This window comes from Ranitomeya imitator, chromosome 1 (assembly GCF_032444005.1).
Source record: "Ranitomeya imitator isolate aRanImi1 chromosome 1, aRanImi1.pri, whole genome shotgun sequence".
NCBI lineage: Eukaryota > Metazoa > Chordata > Amphibia > Anura > Dendrobatidae > Ranitomeya > Ranitomeya imitator.
Window position 1 is genome coordinate 41,231,680 of NC_091282.1, and position 20,401 is coordinate 41,252,080.

The following is a 20,401-nucleotide window of genomic DNA, read 5'->3' on the forward strand; positions in this document are numbered from 1 at the left end:
ATTTTGCTGGTGCAGTCACTGTGTACATACATTACATTACTGATCCTGAGTTACATCCTGTATTATACCCCAGAGCTGCACTCACTATTCTGCTGGTGTAGTCACTGTGTACATACATTACATTACTGACCCTGAGTTACATCCTGTATTATACCCCAGAGCTGCACTCACTATTCTGCTGGTGTAGTCACTGTGTACATACATTACATTACTGACCCTGAGTTACATCCTGTATTATACCCCAGAGCTGCACTCACTATTCTGCTGGTGCAGTCACTGTGTACATACATTACATTACTGATCCTGAGTTACCTCCTGTATTATACTCCAGAGCTGCGCTCACTATTTTGCTGGTGCAGTCACTGTGTACATACATTACATTACTGATCCTGAGTTACATCCTGTATTATACCCCAGAGCTGCACTCACTATTCTGCTGGTGCAGTCACTGTGTACATACATTACATTACTGATCCTGAGTTACCTCCTGTATTATATCCCAGAGCTGCACTCACTATTCTGCTGGTGCAGTCACTGTGTACATACATTACATTACTGATCCCGAGTTACATCCTGTATTATACCCCAGAGCTGCACTCACTATTCTGCTGGTGCAGTCACTGTGTACATACATTACATTACTGATCCTGAGTTACATCCTGTATTATACTCCAGAGCTGCACTCACTATTCTGCTGGTGCAGTCACTGTGTACATACATTACATTACTGATCCTGAGTTACATCCTGTATTATACTCCAGAGCTGCACTCACTATTCTCCTGGTGCAGTCACTGTGTACATACATTACATTACTGATCCTGAGTTACATCCTGTATTATACCCTAGAGCTGCACTCACTATTCTGCTGGTGCAGTCACTGTGTACATACATTACATTACTGATCCTGAGTTACATCCTGTATTATACCCCAGAGCTGCGCTCACTATTTTGCTGGTGCAGTCACAGAAATTAGTAACGTGATATACAAGATAGCTAGGTCTTATGTACTTTTGGTAATTGTGTTTAGTTTTATATAACACTTATTGCTGAGAAAGATTGCAGACAGAAATCCTTTCCCAGATTATTTCCGTAATCTCCTACGTTTTCTTTCAGAGCATTAAGGTTAGCTGGCTGCCGCCCCCATCAGGAACCCAAAATGGATTTATTACTGGGTACAAAATTCGTCATAGAAAGACCACTCGGCGGGGAGAACTGGAGACCATCGAGCCCAATAATCTCTGGTACTTGTTTACAGGTGAGTGATTTGCAGATTATAATCCTGATTGATTGGGATTGTCTTACCTCACAGGACTGGAAATCATCCCATTGAATTCACAATATGGTTGCGGAGTATGCTGTAAATATATATATGTACAGTATATATATATATATATATATATATATATCTTTAGCCTTTTATTGGAATTGCTGGATTTTAGAAGCCGTTATTGGATGTAACCAGTATTATAGAGACCAGTGAGGTTCTATTCTGATTTACCTTTTATTTTAGCCCCACTTGTGAATTCAATTTCTATGAACCTGATCACTATAAGAATAAACTTTATACTTCTTTATTGGAGTGTTGTACATCGATCAGTATAATATGTGTCAATGTATTGGCTCAGTTGGAGGATGATGGGCCGCCAGAGGTGACTCCATCCAAATGTCTAACCGCTTAGGTACTTCAATCACTACTGACCGCTTCATCTTAGGGGTTACTTTATTAACTAAACAGTTGTATTTGGAGTGGTACTTGTTTGACCACTGTTTGATTATATATTTGGATCAATATATACCATAGAACACTGTAGATAAGAGGAGACATTAAAAAATGCTCTACAGGGCAGTACCCAAACGACCATAAAATCCAATCTCAAGAGGGCTGAGCCACTGATGGTTTTAATTAACCCGGCGTTATTTTACAAAAGAAAAATCAATATTCAGCCCCCAAATTAGCAACGTTCTGCTGTCGGCATTCCCCTACTTGGCTCCTGCCTTCCTCTTCTGGTTGGGTGGTAGAGGGCATCACTTGCCAATCATCAGCTGCAGTGTTTCTTCTGGCTCGGACAGAAGGTCAAAACTGCAGCTGATCAAAGACTGTTGGTCAACTGCTGCCGCGACGTGATCCACTTCTCATTTGTGAGAGGAGTCCATCGCCTATCAGAGGTGCCGGCAGAAGAATGGAAAAGTGACTCCAGTCCAATAGATGAGTATTTTTGGTTCATTTTTTAAAAACTCTGGGTCCATTAAAATGGGTTTACAAGTAGAGATGAGCGAATCTTTGAAAGCTAAAATTTGTCAAAATTTTGGCCCCAAAAATTGATTTTCAGCAACTTGATTAACTGTAAATCGCAAGTATGGTAAAGCCTCGGATAGCTTTGAAAACATTTGTGTAGTACTCTGAGGACTCCTAGGACTGTATTCAACACTTCTCAAGCTCATTAATGAAAATAAAGCCAGGTGACCTCTACATTTCTGACAATGCGTAAATGGATGATCGCAGTTCCTCACTGTTGTCCTTTTACACACAATCTGAATTGTTTATTCAGTGTTTTATGGCTTTCTTTCCTTATCTCTATTACTAATCCGTGATGTCCTCTCACTATCCAGATGCACTACTAAAAGGCTGCTGCATTCCCTGCCTCTGCTTTTCTACAAGCTATGATATTCAGTCTTGGTTGGCTGTGCTATACCATGTGATCTGATAGCTTCAAGGCATTATGGGGAAGCTCATGTGGTCATGGCTGAGGTCATGCGAGCCTTCTCTTATGTTTTGTGTACATTTGTAGTGGGCGATTAGCGTGAATCACATGACAATTTGTTAAAATTCACTGGGTCGAGTGAGTTTCCTAAATTCGGCACAAATTCAATTCATATGGAATCTATTTGCTCTTTTCTATTTACAAGTAGTGGATTATCCTTTTAATACAATGGACATCAATGTTTTCCTCCGGGAAGCAGACACCGTCCATCCTTTGATTTTTCCGCCATTTCTCTTTGACGAGCTTCTTTTGTATTCATTAATTGTGATGAAATTAGCTGAGTGAAATGAACGATCTTCACCATGTGCATGCCCCCCTCAGCTTCATGCCAGATATTTATCAAAATTGATCTACATATTAAGCCTCTATTATTGGAATTCAATGCTGAAACCAATCTGTCTGTCTGAAAGAGGTTTATAAACGTAATGGAACACCGAGGTAATTAAAATGTGAAATACATTGGTCGAACCAGGGCTCTTGGCTCTAATCCTAGCGGCTGACCACTCATAATTCAAGTGGAAGAAACATAGCGTCCAATCCCGTAATCATACAGTGGGGCAAAAAAGTATTTAGTCAGTCAGCAATAGTGCAAGTTCCACCACTTAAAAAGATGAGAGGCGTCTGTAATTTACATCATAGGTAGACCTCAACTATGGGAGACAAACTGAGAAAAAAAAATCCAGAAAATCACATTGTCTGTTTTTTTATCATTTTATTTGCATATTATGGTGGAAAATAAGTATTTGGTCAGAAACAAACAATCCAGATTTCTGGCTCTCACAGACCTGTAACTTCTTCTTTAAGAGTCTCCTCTTTCCTCCACTCATTACCTGTAGTAATGGCACCTGTTTAAACTTGTTATCAGTATAAAAAGACACCTGTGCACACCCTCAAACAGTCTGACTCCAAACTCCACTATGGTGAAGACCAAAGAGCTGTCAAAGGACACCAGATACAAAATTGTAGCCCTGCACCAGGCTGGGAAGACTGAATCTGCAATCGCCAACCAGCTTGGAGTGAAGAAATCAACAGTGGGAGCAATAATTAGAAAATGGAAGACATACAAGACCACTGATAATCTCCCTCGATCTGGGGATCCACGCAAAATCCCACCCCGTGGGGTCAGAATGATCACAAGAACGGTGAGCAAAAATCCCAGAACCACGCGGGGGGACCTAGTGAATGAACTGCAGAGAGCTGGGACCAATGTAACAAGGCCTACCATAAGTAACACACTACGCCACCATGGACTCAGATCCTGCAGTGCCAGACGTGTCCCACTGCTTAAGCCAGTACATGTCCGGGCCCGTCTGAAGTTTGCTAGAGAGCATTTGGATGATCCAGAGGAGTTTTGGGAGAATGTCCTATGATCTGATGAAACCAAACTGGAACTGTTTGGTAGAAACACAACTTGTCATGTTTGGAGGAAAAAGAATACTGAGTTGCATCCATCAAACACCATACCTACTGTAAAGCATGGTGGTGGAAACATCATGCTTTGGGGCTGTTTCTCTGCAAAGGGGCCAGGATGACTGATCCGGGTACATGAAAGAATGAATGGGGCCATGTATCGTGAGATTTTGAGTGCAAACCTCCTTCCATCAGCAAGGGCATTGAAGATGAAACGTGGCTGGGTCTTTCAACATGACAATGATCCAAAGCACACCGAAAGGGCAACGAAGGAGTGGCTTCGTAAGAAGCATTTCAAGGTCCTGGAGTGGCCTAGCCAGTCTCCAGATCTCAACCCTATAGAAAACCTTTGGAGGGAGTTGAAAGTCCGTGTTGCCAAGCGAAAAGCCAAAAACATCACTGCTCTAGAGGAGATCTGCATGGAGGAATGGGCCAACATACCAACAACAGTGTGTGGCAACCTTGTGAAGACTTACAGAAAACGTTTGACCTCTGTCATTGCCAACAAAGGATATATTACAAAGTATTGAGATGAAATTTTGTTTCTGACCAAATACTTATTTTCCAACATAATATGCAAATAAATTGTTAAAAAAACAGACAATGTGATTTTCTGGATTTTTTTTTCTCAGTTTGTCTCCCATAGTTGAGGTCTACCTATGATGTAAATTACAGACGCCTCTCATCTTTTTAAGTGGTGGAACTTGCACTATTGCAGACTGACTAAATACTTTTTTGCCCCACTGTATATCTAGCATTAAAATAAATAAATAACTAAATAATTAGGAGACAAATGGGGATATTGGAAACCATCTATAATCCTCAAGCCAGTTCAATCATTAGCAAGTATGTGTTCTTCTCTCGTGAACAGGTCACTAATTAGATACTATACTAATTAGATACTATAGATCCCTGGAAATTATATATGCTAGCAAAGCCTTCAACAGGCTACAACGCACATCACTACCACTGAGTGGCTACATACAAACACATATACACATCTCCCAACAATTATCAATTTTAATATTTTTCAAGCAGAAAATCTTGTTCCATTCATCTCAGGATATGTCGAGCAACGAGGAAAGGTCAGACAAGATATAAATGTAGGAGATAATTGGAAATAAGCAGACCCGCGGATGTTCGGGTTCATCAGGTTCTACTGAACGTTAGTCCAAAGTTCGGTTCAGGTACCAGAACTGCACCAGGACATGAAACTGAACCCGAATCCCATAGAAATCAATGGTGACTAGTGTTGAGCGATACCGTCCGATACTTGAAAGTATCGGTATCGGATAGTATCGGCCGATACCCGAAAAGTATCGGATATCGCCGATACTGATATCCGATACCAATACAAGTCAATGGGACACCAAGTATCGGAAGGTATTCTGATGGTTCCCAGGGTCTGAAGGAGAGGAAACTCTCCTTCAGGCCCTGGGATCCATATTAATGTGTAAAATAAAGAATTAAAATAAAAAATATTGATATATTCACCTCTCTGGCAGCCCCTGGACATCACGCGGGTAACCGGCAGGCTTCTTTGTTTAAAATGAGCGCGTTTAGGACCTGCGGAATGACGTCGTGGCTTCTGATTGGTCGCGTGCCGCCCATGTGACCGCCACGCGACCAATCCGAAGCCGCGACGTCATTCCTCAGGTCCTAAATTCCTAGAATGAGGAGTTTAGTGCCTGAGAATGACGTCGCGGCTTCTGATTGGTCGCGTCGCGGTCACATGAGCGGCACGCGACCAATCAGAAGCCGCGACGTCATTCCTCAGGTCCTAAACGTGCTCATTCTAGGAATTTAGGGCCTGAGGAATGACGTCACGGCTTCTGATTGGTCGCGTCGCAGGTCCTAAACGCGCTCATTTTAAGCAAAGAAGCCTGCCGGTTACCCGCGTGATGTCCAGGGGCCGCCGGAGAGGTGAATATATCAATATTTTTTATTTTAATTCTTTATTTTACACCTCACTATGGATCCGATACCTATACCCGATACCACAAAAGTATCGGATCTCGGTATCGGATTTCCGATACCGCAAGTATCGGCCGATACCCGATACTTGCGGTATCGGAATGCTCAACACTAATGGTGACCCAAACTTTGATGCTGTAAAATCTATCTCGCTCTCTCCTCCACAAACTCCCGAACTGTAAAACAGACTTCCAGGAGAAGTCTATGTTCGGAGTTCAACACTGGGCCCTGTACGAATTCCCAAACTTTACAGTTTGTGTTTGCACATCTCTAGAGATAATCAATGTAGCATCCTAGGAATAGGAAATAATCTGAATATTATATGGTATCATTGATATACTGTGATGAGCAAAAGGGTAACAATGTTTTGAGCTTTTAACCTTCAGTCTCCATATCTCATCATCATCCACTACCGCTTCGAACGTGAGACTACCATCATTTTATAGACAATCATCTTGGCTAGCTCATACATAAATTTGCAAGTATTTCACATATGATTAGTTATGCAGATTCATTCAGATTTATTCACAAGCGAAAGGTCACTGGTTGGAATCGAGGAGCAGCCATGAAGAAGATTTCTGAAGAAAAGAGCTCATCGATAGCGGTCTCTCATCAAAAAAATTGCCAAACTGCATCTTGTGAGTGCCATGACAATTGGGAGAATACTAAATGAAGATTGTCCATCCATTCAAAAGATATAGAGGTGGCTGTCCAGGTAAAATACCGGAGTCAACACGTCAGCTCATCACAAGGTCTATCAGGTCTGAAACGACAAATACGACCATGGAGGTGGCTCGTATGTTTCACAATAGTGAAATCACAAATGTCCATGCAAGCACGTGCGACCAACATTACATAAGTCTGGAATAGTGGCTTGAAAAAAGATGATTAAGTTTTGACTTTAATATCATCATAAGAAGAGTTGGCTCAAGATTGCAAAAAGTACGAAAAGTGGACAGCAGAAGATTGGAAATGGGTGACTTGGAGCAATGAAATGAAAGGCTCTGATGGGGGGCATACGAGTCTGGAAGAAACCAGGGAAAAGGGGCTAAAGTGCTGAGAAATTGAAGAAACTGTTAGGTTTGGTGGAAGAAACCTGACAGTATTGGGTTGTGTCACGGCCAAAGGTGTTGGATACGTGACCAGGATCAATGGTGGTCTCAATGCTGAGCTTTATGTGAGTATCCTACAAGATGAGTTACTTCGTACACTCGAGTACTATGGGTATGGCAAGGACAACATAGTGTTCCAGCAGAACAACAATCTGAAGCATACGTCAAGATTGGCGAATTAATGGTTCACTAACAAGGAAGTTGAGGTGCTGGATTGGTCACCAGAGTCCCCAGACCTCAGTCGAATCAAACAATTGTAGGTAGAGTTGAATAAAAAGCTGTAAACGTACCCAAGTGAGTCGACCAGTATGCACCAACTTTCGGAACGTGTTGAAGAGACCTAAGATCATATTTCATGTTTGAATCTGATTAAGAGCATCACAGAAGGATTCAGGCAGTGTTGAAAGCCAAAGGTGGATTTACAAAATACTGACAAAATAATAAAAATTAAACTTTAGATCTTTAGGAGCAAACAGTAACAGTGCAGTGACACGACAAAAATCATGTTGCGGGTCAAATTTATGTATGAGATGGCCAAGATGTTGGTCTATATAGTTATGGTGTTCTTATGTTCGAAGCAATGGTGGATGGTGAGATATGGAGCCTGAAAGTCAAAAGTTCAAAACATTGTTACCTTTTTGCTTATTATCGCTGTATGTAAATATATTAATTCTACATATGTTGCCTGCATCATCCTAAATTGTGACATGAAAGTGCCTTAAATTATAGGGCTTGTATGGTTTTAAAAAAAACCATGACCACTTTCTTCGATAATCTGCTCCACACTTGTCCATGGGCTTTAACTGCTTATACGGCTCAAAATTATACAACTGTAAGGAGCAGATATGCAATACCAAAGAGCATATGAAGAAGGTAGATCACATATGAGATAGGGGTCTTTTGAGATAGTGGTCCTCATCCAGTCCAGTACTGATGTTCATTACACCCCTTGATGCTCCATGGAAGACTCTCTTCGGTGTTGACTTCACATAGTATATGAGAGAGTCCATTTACTATGAAAAGCATCTCCTCTGATAAACAGACAACCCATTGCTATGAATGGAAAGTGTTATACATAATACGTCCAGTAGAGGCGCTGCAGGGAAACACTTTTACTACTAGGTTTCCCGTCACATCCATAGGGAGGCATTTTTTGATCAGCATATTGTATCTTGGCTTTCTTTCCCTTTATTTGGTGTACTACATCACCCTATATCTAAATACTCAGGAAAATGAAAATGGCTTGTTGGTGCCTCACCCTGATTTCTAAAACCCAGGGCTAGACCAAAGCTGCCTACTTTCCTAGCTACATCCCTGGTCAAAAGAACTGTTTTAAAATGTATGAATTTCAACAAGTTTTGAGTGGCGATATCCTCTATATTCTGGACTTTAAGCCACTTTGACTGTCCTTGTTTGATCCTTCAAATTTAAAAAAAAAAATTATAAAATAAAAATGTTAATGGTCGTTGTAATTCATAATATCAACGAGTTTCAGATCCTTCCATTATTTTACTTAATTTTATGTAAGTGACAAAGAAATGGATGCTGTTTTACAAAGGTAGAAGACGACTGAACATTACAATTCTGAAATGTTGTAAAATATGAGATTTTGTAGCTCGTATTAAAAAGTGACATGACTTGATTGTTTAAGTGTCTCAGTTAAGCGTTCTGCTTTTCTACAGGAATATTTCTTGTCTGAGAAAGTATATATTTTTGCAGAATAATGAGACATCTGCCATAACAGGGTAATTTAAGTTGCACTTTCAGATTTAAATACCCAGCATTTTTCTCATAATAAAGCGTCTTACAACTATACTTTTAAAACGTTCGCTCCCATGGGAATATTTTCTATTTGACATTTTAGGCAAAAAAAAATAAAAAATACTAAAGCAACTCAAACGTTGTATAACAAGAGTGACTCCTATATGTAAAATATTATAGGCAAGACACTCAAAATGCATATTCAACCTAGAACAGAAAAGTGTAACAGATCTTATAATGAATCCCTTTGCACACCCTGTGTGTCAGTGTCAGTGTGCACAGAAATTGAATTGGCTCACGTTGGTCCGTCTATGAACCACAGCCTGTAATTGAATGGTTGAATTATATACTATTTCAGTATATAGTACAAGCCATCTAACAACCACAGGTTCAAAACCCCTAAGGCATCTAAAAAATAAGATAAATTAAATGTCTTAAAAAAATATTAAAAAGTAAAAAAAAAAACATTTTAAAACACTGCCTTCTCCCTAAATTTATAAATAAGAAAAAAAAACATATCAGTATATTTGATGTTCTTAGATATCTGATCAATCAAAATGTAAAATTATTTAAACCGTACGATAATCCAACAAAAAGAAGAAAAACTCAAAATGCCAGGGGCTTTTCAGTCTCAAAATACAAGAAAAAGCTAATAAAAAGTCGTACATATACCAAAATGGTAAAAATAAAAAAGTCAATTTGGTGAACAAAAAATAAGTCCTCATACAAATCCATGAATGAAAAATAAAAAACGTTATTGGTCTCAAAAAATGGTGACACAATTTTATTTTTTAGAATGTTGACAGAAAAATTACAAAAAAGTTTTTAGGGGGAGGAAAAAATAAAAAATGCAAAAATGAAAAAGTACATGGTCACGAAGAAGTTAAGTCTGTAAGCCTGTATTTTTGCTAATTTCCAAAAGTTAGAGCAGTCCAGGCCCTTAGGCACCACCATTATTTGGAACAGAACTTGACTCCCATGCTTTCAGAAGAACCTCATCCCACCCTTCCTGGAATTGGGAGCTGTCTGAGCTCATCAACATCATTCATGATATTTTATGATACATAAAGATGGGTCCATCTTTACAATTTCAAACATTTTTTTAAGAGGCTTTTCCAAGATCTGAAGTCATCTTCTTAAAAAGAGTAAATGGCATAAAATAACGTACTTACCTAATAAATACACTCTGACTCCATCACCGATACTATATCACTCTCTGATGCTCTTTGATTACCTTGACACAATGATGACTTCTCCATCTACTCACATGACCTCTGCAGCCAATCACTTACACCAGGGGTCATGTGCTCTACACTGTTGAAGCTACTGATTGGTTGGTGTAGTCACATGGATAGAAGGGAGCATCATCACTGCAAAAAAGCTAATAGACTGGTGGGCAGCATCGGAAATTGGGTAAAAAAAATAACAAAAGTTGTCGCTAATACATAGCTATATCCGAACATATCATACATGGGATAATGTATACTACACCTTGCTTTGCTGATTGTAAAACGGATGAAACACATTGATTTGTAGGATTATTGGCCTACTTTAGTCAATGGACAATCAGTGAACCATGTAGGAAAAAGCCAATTTAGAGTCAACCGGTAGTATGTTGCCTTCCTAGTGGCTTATGACGAGAGGAACATAGGTTTTGGTATCAATCAATATGACTTCAAAGCCTATCCTGAAACTAGCCTTTTGGGATATTCTCTTGATCTAACCACATATAAGAATGACTATCTTCATAGTCTGTTTGCAGCTCTTCCTCTATGATATGTCCCATGTATAATTTGCCATGATAACTCATATATATATATATATTTGTTTTGTAGGACTTGAGAAGGGAAGCCAGTACAGTTTTCAAGTCTCTGCAATGACAGTGAATGGAACTGGACCCTCGTCGGATTGGTATACAACAGAAACGCCAGAGAATGACCTTGACGGTACATGATATGTGGTCACTTTTCTTTCAAATATTGTGATAGTATAGGGTTTTACAGGCTTCCCTCAAAAGATTCCATTTTTTTTTACTTAGAAGATTAGCAAAGCTCCTTTGCATAACAGATTAGAAATACAAATGTTTGCTCAATGGGAGCGGGAAGGCTAGGAAGTGCGGAAGAGTAGCATAGTTGTTGGGGGCACTTTTATTAGGTCGGTGATATATTCTTCACTTATAAAACTCTATACTATGACAATTAAGGACTCAATTCTACATATTTAATCCATTTGTTTTGTTCTTCTGTGGCATAGTAAGAAAAAGAAAAATCACAAAAAATGATGACAAAACTGATTCCATCTTCTTCAATTGGGTCACTGTTTTGTCAACCAGCACCAAACATGATATCCGATGTCTTCCTTTTTGGCAAAAAACTAAATGTCACATGTAAACTCATCCATAAAGTGACCAAAGATGGCCAAACCCACCCATTTTGGTGGGACTGGCCGACAATCTGATAGATTATTTAAGGAACACTCTTCGTATGGGTTCTTTACACAAAGTTTCCATGGTACCGTAGATCTGAAAATGTTTGGATTTCTTGTTTGCTGCAATTTAATAACAAGTTGATATTATAAAGCAATATTTATGTTGTGATCGGGAACAAGCTTGAACATGAAAGTAGAAAATAAACTCAGCTCCTTGCATTGACCCCTACGGTCTATAATTTTAAGGCAGGCTTCAATGCTTTGATAAAACTGGAGGGAGTCAAACACCTATTAGATGCTGAGAGTCTTCAATGTGCCAGTCTCATATAGACGAGGCCTCCGACAGATTGTTAACTGCATCTGCTTTACAGCATGGAGGATTCATGTTGCTCACCTCACTGTATTTCTGTTTGAAATGATCCTCAGACAGTATGCTGGAGAACTGCCGCTGTTCCCTGTGGATATTCCTCTTAATTAGTGCATTTTCTTAAAGTGATTGGGAAGCTACTAAAGAGTCAAGGTTCCCCGCAATGCTCCCTTGTGGTTGCTGGCATCTGGGAAGTTTTCAAATATTTATTTTTAGACTTTATACTCCTGTAAGAACCCCTGAGACGATTGCCTTTCCAATGTTTCATTCAATTTGCCTAAGTAAAGATGTTCTGAAAGTCTGAGCATATTGACAGATGCAAACAGCCGAAAGTATATTATGCCAAAAGAGGCCGTGTGACAGCCTCTTACTCGCAACACTGGTTCCCAAAAGGATAAGATTCGAGAAGCCACTGGGAGTCTGACTGGTCTCCAGTGCTGCTCAACTTCCGTAAACTTTGAAAGTATGTTTATCTCTATAACATCGAAGCATTTTAGAGTTAAACATACTTGCCTGGTACATGCTGCCCGTTGGTCAGGTAGCATGCATTAGCTGTTAGGTTTCCTTTAATATTAAAGTCAAAACTTCACAATCTTGTAAGGTGGCCTCTTTCCACCAGAAGAGGTCTGGAGCTCTCCACTCAATGGATATTTTCTTAACTCAACAGATCAAAGAGGGGTCAAGTACTATAAGTTCTCCTCGACAGCCCTAAATCTATTGGAGTAATATTTAGGTAGTCAGGGCCGATGATATGGATCTACAAACTTATGACCATCTGAAGAGTTGAGATTTAAACTCTCTTGATTATCTTTAATTTTACATCTTACACTCAACATTCGATTATTTAAATTGAAGTTACCATCCCCTTGGATAACTTGTGATCACCAAACTTGTGCATCTCATTCTTACTGAATAATACATGCCATTTAAATATCCCCGTAGGCTACATATGGTATATTTTGGCCTGAAAATCATTCAGTCATCAGTAAAACAAGACTTTATGTCTCCTTTTGGAATTCTTAATAGAAAATTCGGCCAAAGAAAAGTTCATTGTTAGACAATTTTATTTAACTTTTTTTCTTAAAATTTTTTTTACTTTCTTTACCTCAAAAAATTGTCAATGTAAAACCACCAGTGATCGTAAACCTCTGTGCAGACTGCTTCCCCCAATCTTCAAGGGTTTTTTTCATAACTATATATATTACTACATTTATTTTCAGAATATTGTACATGTTTGTTTTTTCTTATTTTATTTTGGTTTACTGAGTTTTTGATGATATTTTGATCTTTTTTGATTTCTACGTTTTGTAGTCACATCAGTCATCCCTGACCAATGATTAGAAAGTAATATTTGGTTCTTTTCATCTTTTATGTATGAGTCCCAGGCTATTTACATGGAATATACGGTATACTGTAGCCTTTCAGAAAGAGACTGAGGCTGAACAACTTGTGATCTACAACAGTAAAATTTTGGAAGTTCCCGGTATTAGTTATTCAGAGTGCACATCCAACTTCCATCTAATCCTAACCTGGGGCCTATATTATAATACAAAATAAGCTGTACTTTGACAACAGGTTTAATAAATCTGGTTCCTAGCACAAAACTCTATCATTGGTGCCTGGTCCCAGACTGTACTAGATTCAGCATCATTTTCCTTGATGTCATTAACTCTACCGTTGGTACCACCATAACATTGTCATCATATAGGTATTATGTATTGATAACCGGTTACTAGTTCATAGCACTTTATTACAGAGGTAGCACAAACTTTCTTAGGGCCAAAGGTACATTTTTCTGGTTGCCCAACCCAGAGAGGTACAGTAACTTGAAGCCGGTATGTTCTAATGGAAAATCACCAACAGGGTCCACAGCCATCACAAGTCTTTAATAATATTGGTCTTCGTAGATGGACCAAAGGCATCTTTTGGGTGTTCCTTGGTCTCTAGAGCCTCAATGTGACCACAAACTCTTGCACCTGCTATACTTACACCTCTGCCCCAACCAGACTCTAAAGTTAGAATGATATTTGCCAAATATACAGTCATTCAAACACCCCGACTAACCCAGAACATGCATGTTGGCTTTGTTGACCCTGCAGGTTACTTCTGCATATGTAACATTCTCAGATGTATGTATCTTTGGCCATAGCGCATAATTAGCTACCAGGACACAGTGTCTGATTGGCCGCGGGAAGACTTTGGAAGTTTACTGTAGGACTGCTATCTACATCAATGACCTCTCATATTGGTAGCCCAAGGTAGGCCATCATATCAACGAAACTAGGGACTGGAGTGAGGACATCAATTCTTACTTTAGAATTTTTGGCACTTGACCTGATGGATATGGAAGCTTTGTTGCAGATTTACAATTTCTGCAATTACAATCAGTGTGAATCCATTATGCCACCATGCTAAGAGTGGAACAGGCGGCCACGAGAGGTGGTGAGTTCTCCTTCAATGGAAGTCTTCAAACAGAGGCTGGACAGACATCTGTCTGAGATGGTTTAGTGAATCCTGTGTTAAGCAGAGGGTTGGACACGATGACCCTGGAGGTCCCTTCCAACTCTAACATTCTATGATTCTAAGTATTAGAAAAATAATCCATTCAGAATTTCTGGCATTCAACAGATTTTCAAATAAGCATCATGTTAATTCTGACATGTATCAGTGGTGAATAATGCAAGGTAAAGTGGTAGGCAGCAAATCCTTGGCAAATCTGCATCCAAATCCATGTGTGGTCAACGCAAAATTTACTGTGGATTTCTCAATGACTTGCCACATGTGAATGCTGCCAAACTGTTGGAAATTTTCGGTAATTTGCACTGTATATCTGATATCATGCCATCACTTATATGGTTATTCAAATTATACTTTTTATTTTCTTTTTTTGCCTTTTTAACTCTTAATGTGCATCATCGCTAATTTTTAATGGAAACATTTATATCTCAAGTTAAAAACAAACCACAAATTATACAATTTTGATAATTCTTTTTTCAGTTTTTAGTTAAAATTTCATACTCTTTTGGGAATACTTCACACGTAATATCTTTTAATGGCTTTACCGCTTAGACTATATGTGATGTCATAATTATAAGCTGCCGCTATGCCATGCATTGCTTTCATGACGTAAAAACATTGGCTTGTCCCTTCCGCTCTCTAAGAGATAAGGCATGATATTTTGCGGGCTGCTACTTGTAGGCTGGGGGGCAATATCCATGGCCCCTTACCAGCCTGAGAATACCAGCCCCCAGCTGTCTACTTCAGCAAGGCTGGTTGTTAAAAATGGGGGGAATCCCACAACATTTTTTTAAATTATTTATTTAAATAGTTAAAAAATTCGATGTCGGGACCCCTCTATTCTTGACAACCAGCCTTGTTGAAGCTGACAGCTGAGGGTTGCAGCCCCCAGCTATGAGTTTTGCCTGGCTGGTTATCAAAAATACAGGGGAACACACGTCGGGTTTTTATTAAATTATTTATTTATGGCGCAGGAGTCGGCTAATGAATACTCCCATCAGCCGCTCCTGCTCTCGCTGTTATTAGCGGCAGCAGGTGTCGGATAATGGGAGCAGTAGTCCCATCCACTAACACCAGTGACCAGAGGTAAACTTTATACCTCCGATCACAGCTGAGCGCTCATGCTGTCTTCTGCCAGCGTGGGAACTACGGGTGTCTAACCGGTGGGGATGATTTCACCGCCCATCAGAAGCGGTGTTTGCTGTGCTGTCATGCACATGACAGCGAGATAAACACCCCGTGTTCGGGCAGCTGAACCCGAAGAGTAACACAGACTCATCTCTACTCAGGATCAATACAGGATCAGTAATGTAATGTATGTACCCAGTGACTGCACCAGCAGAATAGTGAGTGCAGCTCTGGGGTATAATACAGGATGTAACTCAGGATCAGTAATGTAATGCATGTGCACAGGGAATGCACCAGCAGAATAGTGAGTGCAGCTCTGGAGAATAATACAGGATGTAAATCAGGATCAGTAATGTAATGTATGTACACAGTGACTGCACCAGCAGAATAGTGAGTGCAGCTCTGGGGTATAATACAGGATGTAACTCAGGATCAGTAATGTAATGTATGTACACAGTGACTGCACCAGCAGAATAGTGAGTGCAGCTCTGGAGAATAATACAGGATGTAACTCAGGATCAGTAATATAATGTATGTACACAGTGACTGCCCCAGCAGAATAGTGAGTGCAGCTCTGGAGTATAATACAGGATGTAACTCAGGATCAGTAATATATGTACACAGTGACTGCACCAGCAGAATAGTGAGTGCAGCTCAGGAGTATAATGCAGGAGATAACTCAGTGCAGGATATTTTTGTAATGTATGTTGAAAATGCTTCATCCTTGTATATTTACATCTAAATGTTGCAAAAAAGTTGAAGTGATGCTAATAATGTGTGTCTGATACTTTAAAGATGAGCCTTTTATAATGCTCTTCTCAGGTTTAAATTTAATTTGCATTTGAGGAGAAAAGCCTTTTCTGAACGGAAATTACAGTTGGTTTCCAACAAATATTGAATTGTTTTTGCAGTATTCATACTATTAATTTCTTGTGCTCTAAAACTTGTATGAAAACCCTTTTTCTGGCTTTACTGAGTCGAAACCAGATAGCAGCGCGGGGTCTCCGAGTCCGGATTATCTATTTAAAACACTTCTACATTCACACAATGACCAGAATGTATTAGTCTGGCTGTGGGCTCGAATGAATCAGGTCATAGAATATTAATATTGTTTTTGTTTGACTCGTAGAATCCCAAGTTCCAGACCAGCCCAGTTCTCTTCATGTCAGACCTCTGACTACCAGCATCATTATGAGTTGGACTCCGCCGCTAAACCCTAACATTGTGGTGCGAGGCTATATAATTGGCTACGGTGTCGGAAGCCCTTATGCCGAGACTGTGAGAGTGGATAGCAAACAGCGCTACTATTCCATCGAGAATCTAGGTAAGTGTTCGTGATTGAATACCAGAGGGTTAAAGAAATAGCTGTAACAGTAAATCAGACAGAATCGCTGCTGTGGATGGAAATCTAGTGAACAATGTCTAGCAAGCTACGTTCGGTGCCTAATTGAGGTCAAGGATAGATGTGAGTAAGTATATTTGCGCTTTGGAACAGTTGAGGTCCTCCTCTATCGCTAGCATTTCCCTTTACTTTTTACCTACTTCTAGGATCCCCACCGATATTGAGAATATAGGGGCCAATGGTGAAGAAAGGCTTCTCATGGGCACCCCATTGTCCAGGAAATTGCTACCATTGCCATTCACTTGCATGGGCATAGAGATAAAGATTAGGACTCAACTCTACACAAGCACTGAGATCCATTCATTCCCTGTATCAGTGAAGATCCAACCCATAGGACCTCGCTGCTAAGGGGCCAATAGTGAGGAGAAGCAACTCCCAGTCAGTGGCATTCATTTGCTGGATGAAAGCAATGAAGCGGAATCAACTTTACATCAGAGTATCAGTATAGGTCCCAGATGTCTGACCCCCACCAACCAAAAAGCAATAATATAGTGATATTTTTATAGGGCTCACCGTGTGAGGTGGATTATCTAAGCCCACATCTCTGTGGGCACTTGTATCCCAGGCATTGATGTGGTAGCAGAAAGACACATAAAAGGCAAGGACTAGACACACTGGAGGTCGCAGGCAGACAGGACACATAGAAGGCACATACAAAGTAAGAACTAGACACACTGGAGGTCGCAGGCAGACAGGACACATAGAAGGCACATACAAAGTAAGAACTAGACACACTGGAGGCCACAGGCAGACAGGACATAGAGAAGGCAAATAGAAAGTAAGGACTAGACACACTGGAGGTCGCAGGCAGACAGGACATAGAGAAGGCACATAGAAAGTAAGGACTAGACACACTGGAGGTCACAGGCAGACAGGACACATAGAAGGCACATACAAAGTAAGAACTAGACACACTGGAGGTCGCAGGCAGACAGGACACAGAAAAGGCACATACAAAGTAAGAACTAGACACACTGGAGGTCGCAGGCAGACAGGACATAGAGAAGGCACATACAAAGTAAGAACTAGACACACTGGAGGTCGCAGGCAGACAGGACATAGAGAAGGCAAATAAAAAGTAAGGACTAGACACACTGGAGGTTGCAGGCAGACAGGTAACAGAGAAGGCACATACAAAGTAAGGACTAGACACACTGGAGGTCGCAGGCAGACAGGGCACAGAGAAGGCACATACAAAGTAAGGACTAGACACACTGGAGGCCACAGGCAGACAGGACACATAGAAGGCACATACAAAGTAAGAACTAGACACACTGGAGGTCGTAGGCAGACAGGACACAGAAAAGGCACATACAAAGTAAGAACTAGACACACTGGAGGTCGCAGGCAGACAGGACATGGAGAAGGCACATACAAAGTAAGAACTAGACACACTGGAGGTCGCAGGAAGAGAAGGGCACAGAGAAGGCACATACAAAGTAAGAACTAGACACAGGAGGTCGCAGGCAGACAGGACATAGAGAAGGCACATACAAAGTAAGAACTAGACACACTGGAGGTCACAGGCAGACAGGTAACAGAGAAGGCACATACAAAGTAAGGACTGGACACACTGGAGGTCGCAGGCAGACAGGACACATAGAGGGCACATACAAAGTAAGAACTAGACACACTGGAGGTCGCAGGCAGATTGGTAACAGAGAAGGCACATACAAAGTAAGGACTAGACACACTGGAGGCCACAGGCAGACAGGACACATAGAAGGCACATACAAAGTAAGAACTAGACACACTGGAGATTGCAGGCAGACAGGTAACAGAGAAGGCACATACAAAGTAAGGACTAGACACACTGGAGGCCACAGGCAGACAGGACACATAGAGGGCACATACAAAGTAAGAACTAGATACACTGGAGGTCGCAGGCAGACAGGTAACAGAGAAGGCACATACAAAGTAAGGACTAGATACACTGGAGGCCACAGGCAGACAGGACACATAGAAGGCACATACAAAGTAAGGACTAGACACACTGGAGGCCACAGGCAGACAGGACACATAGAAGGCACATACAAAGTAAGAACTAGACACACTGGAGATCGCAGGCAGACAGGACACATAGAAGGCACATACAAAGTAGTAACTGGACACACTGGAGGTCGCAGGCAGACAGGACACATAGAAGGCACATACAAAGTAAGAACTAGATACACTGGAGGTCGCAGGCAGACAGGACATAGAGAAGGAAAATAGAAAGTAAGGACTAGACACACTGGAGGTCGCAGGCAGACAGGTAACAGTGAAGGCACATACAAAGTAAGGACTAGACACACTGGAGGTCGCAGGCAGACAGGGCACAGAGAAGGCACATACAAAGTAAGGACTAAACACACTGGAGGCCACAGGCAGACAGGACACATAGAAGGCACATACAAAGTAAGAACTAGACACACTGGAGGTCGCAGGCAGACAGGACATAGAGAAGGCACATACAAAGTAAGAACTAGACACACTGGAGGTCGCAGGCAGACAGGACACAGAAAAGGCACATACAAAGTAAGAAAAAGACACACTGGAGGTCGCAGGCAGACAGGACATAGAGAAGGCACATACAAAGTAAGAACTAGACACACTGGAGGTCGCAGACAGATAGGACACAGAGAAGGCACATACAAAGTAAGAACTAGACACACTGAAGGTCGCAGGCAGACAGGACATAGAGAAGGCACATACAAAGTAAGAACTAGACACACTGGAGGTCACAGGCAGACAGGTAACAGAGAAGGCACATGCAAAGTAAGGACTGGACACACTGGAGGTCGCAGGCAGACAGGACACATAGAGGGCACATACAAAGTAAGAACTAGACACACTGGAGGTTGCAGGCAGACAGGTAACAGAGAAGGCACATACAAAGTAAGGACTAGGCACACTGGAGGCCACAGGCAGACAGGACACATAGAGGGCACATACAAAGTAAGAATTAGACACACTGGAGGTCGCAGGCAGACAGGTAACAGAGAAGGCACATACAAAGTAAGGACTAGATACACTGGAGGCCACAGGCAGTCAGGACACATAGAAGGCACATACAAAGTAAGGACTTGACACACTGGAGGCCACAGGCAGACAGGACACATAGAAGGCACATACAAAGTAAGAACTAGACACACTGGAGATCGCAGGCAGATAGGACACAGAGAAGGCACATACAAAGTAAGAACTAGACACACTGGAGGTCACAGGCAGATAGGACACAGAGAAGGCACATACAAAGTAAGAACTAGACACACTGGAGGTCGCAGGCAGACAGGACATAGAGAAGGCACATACAAAGTAAGGACTAGACACACTGGAGGCCACAGGCAGACAGGACACATAGAAGGCACATACAAAGTAAGAACTAGACACACTGGAGGTCGCAGGCAGACAGGTAACAGAGAAGGCACATTCAAAGTAAGGACTAGACACACTGGAGGCCACAGGCAGACAGGACACATAGAGGGCACATACAAAGTAAGAACTAGACACACTGGAGGTCGCAGGCAGACAGGTAACAGAGAAGGTAAAGTACAAAGA

General features: G+C 41.1%; 1 protein-coding gene across 1 annotated transcript in view; it reads left to right on the top strand.

The window, feature by feature from the left end:
• Positions 1–20,401, top strand: part of DCC (DCC netrin 1 receptor) — a 1,008,503-nt gene that overhangs the window by 824,312 nt on the left and 163,790 nt on the right. Inside the window, exons 13-15 of the mRNA XM_069745998.1 lie at positions 1,115–1,256; positions 10,856–10,966; positions 16,589–16,783. Of these exons, the coding sequence (XP_069602099.1) occupies positions 1,115–1,256; positions 10,856–10,966; positions 16,589–16,783 (448 nt within the window). The remainder of the gene's footprint in view (positions 1–1,114; positions 1,257–10,855; positions 10,967–16,588; positions 16,784–20,401) is intronic.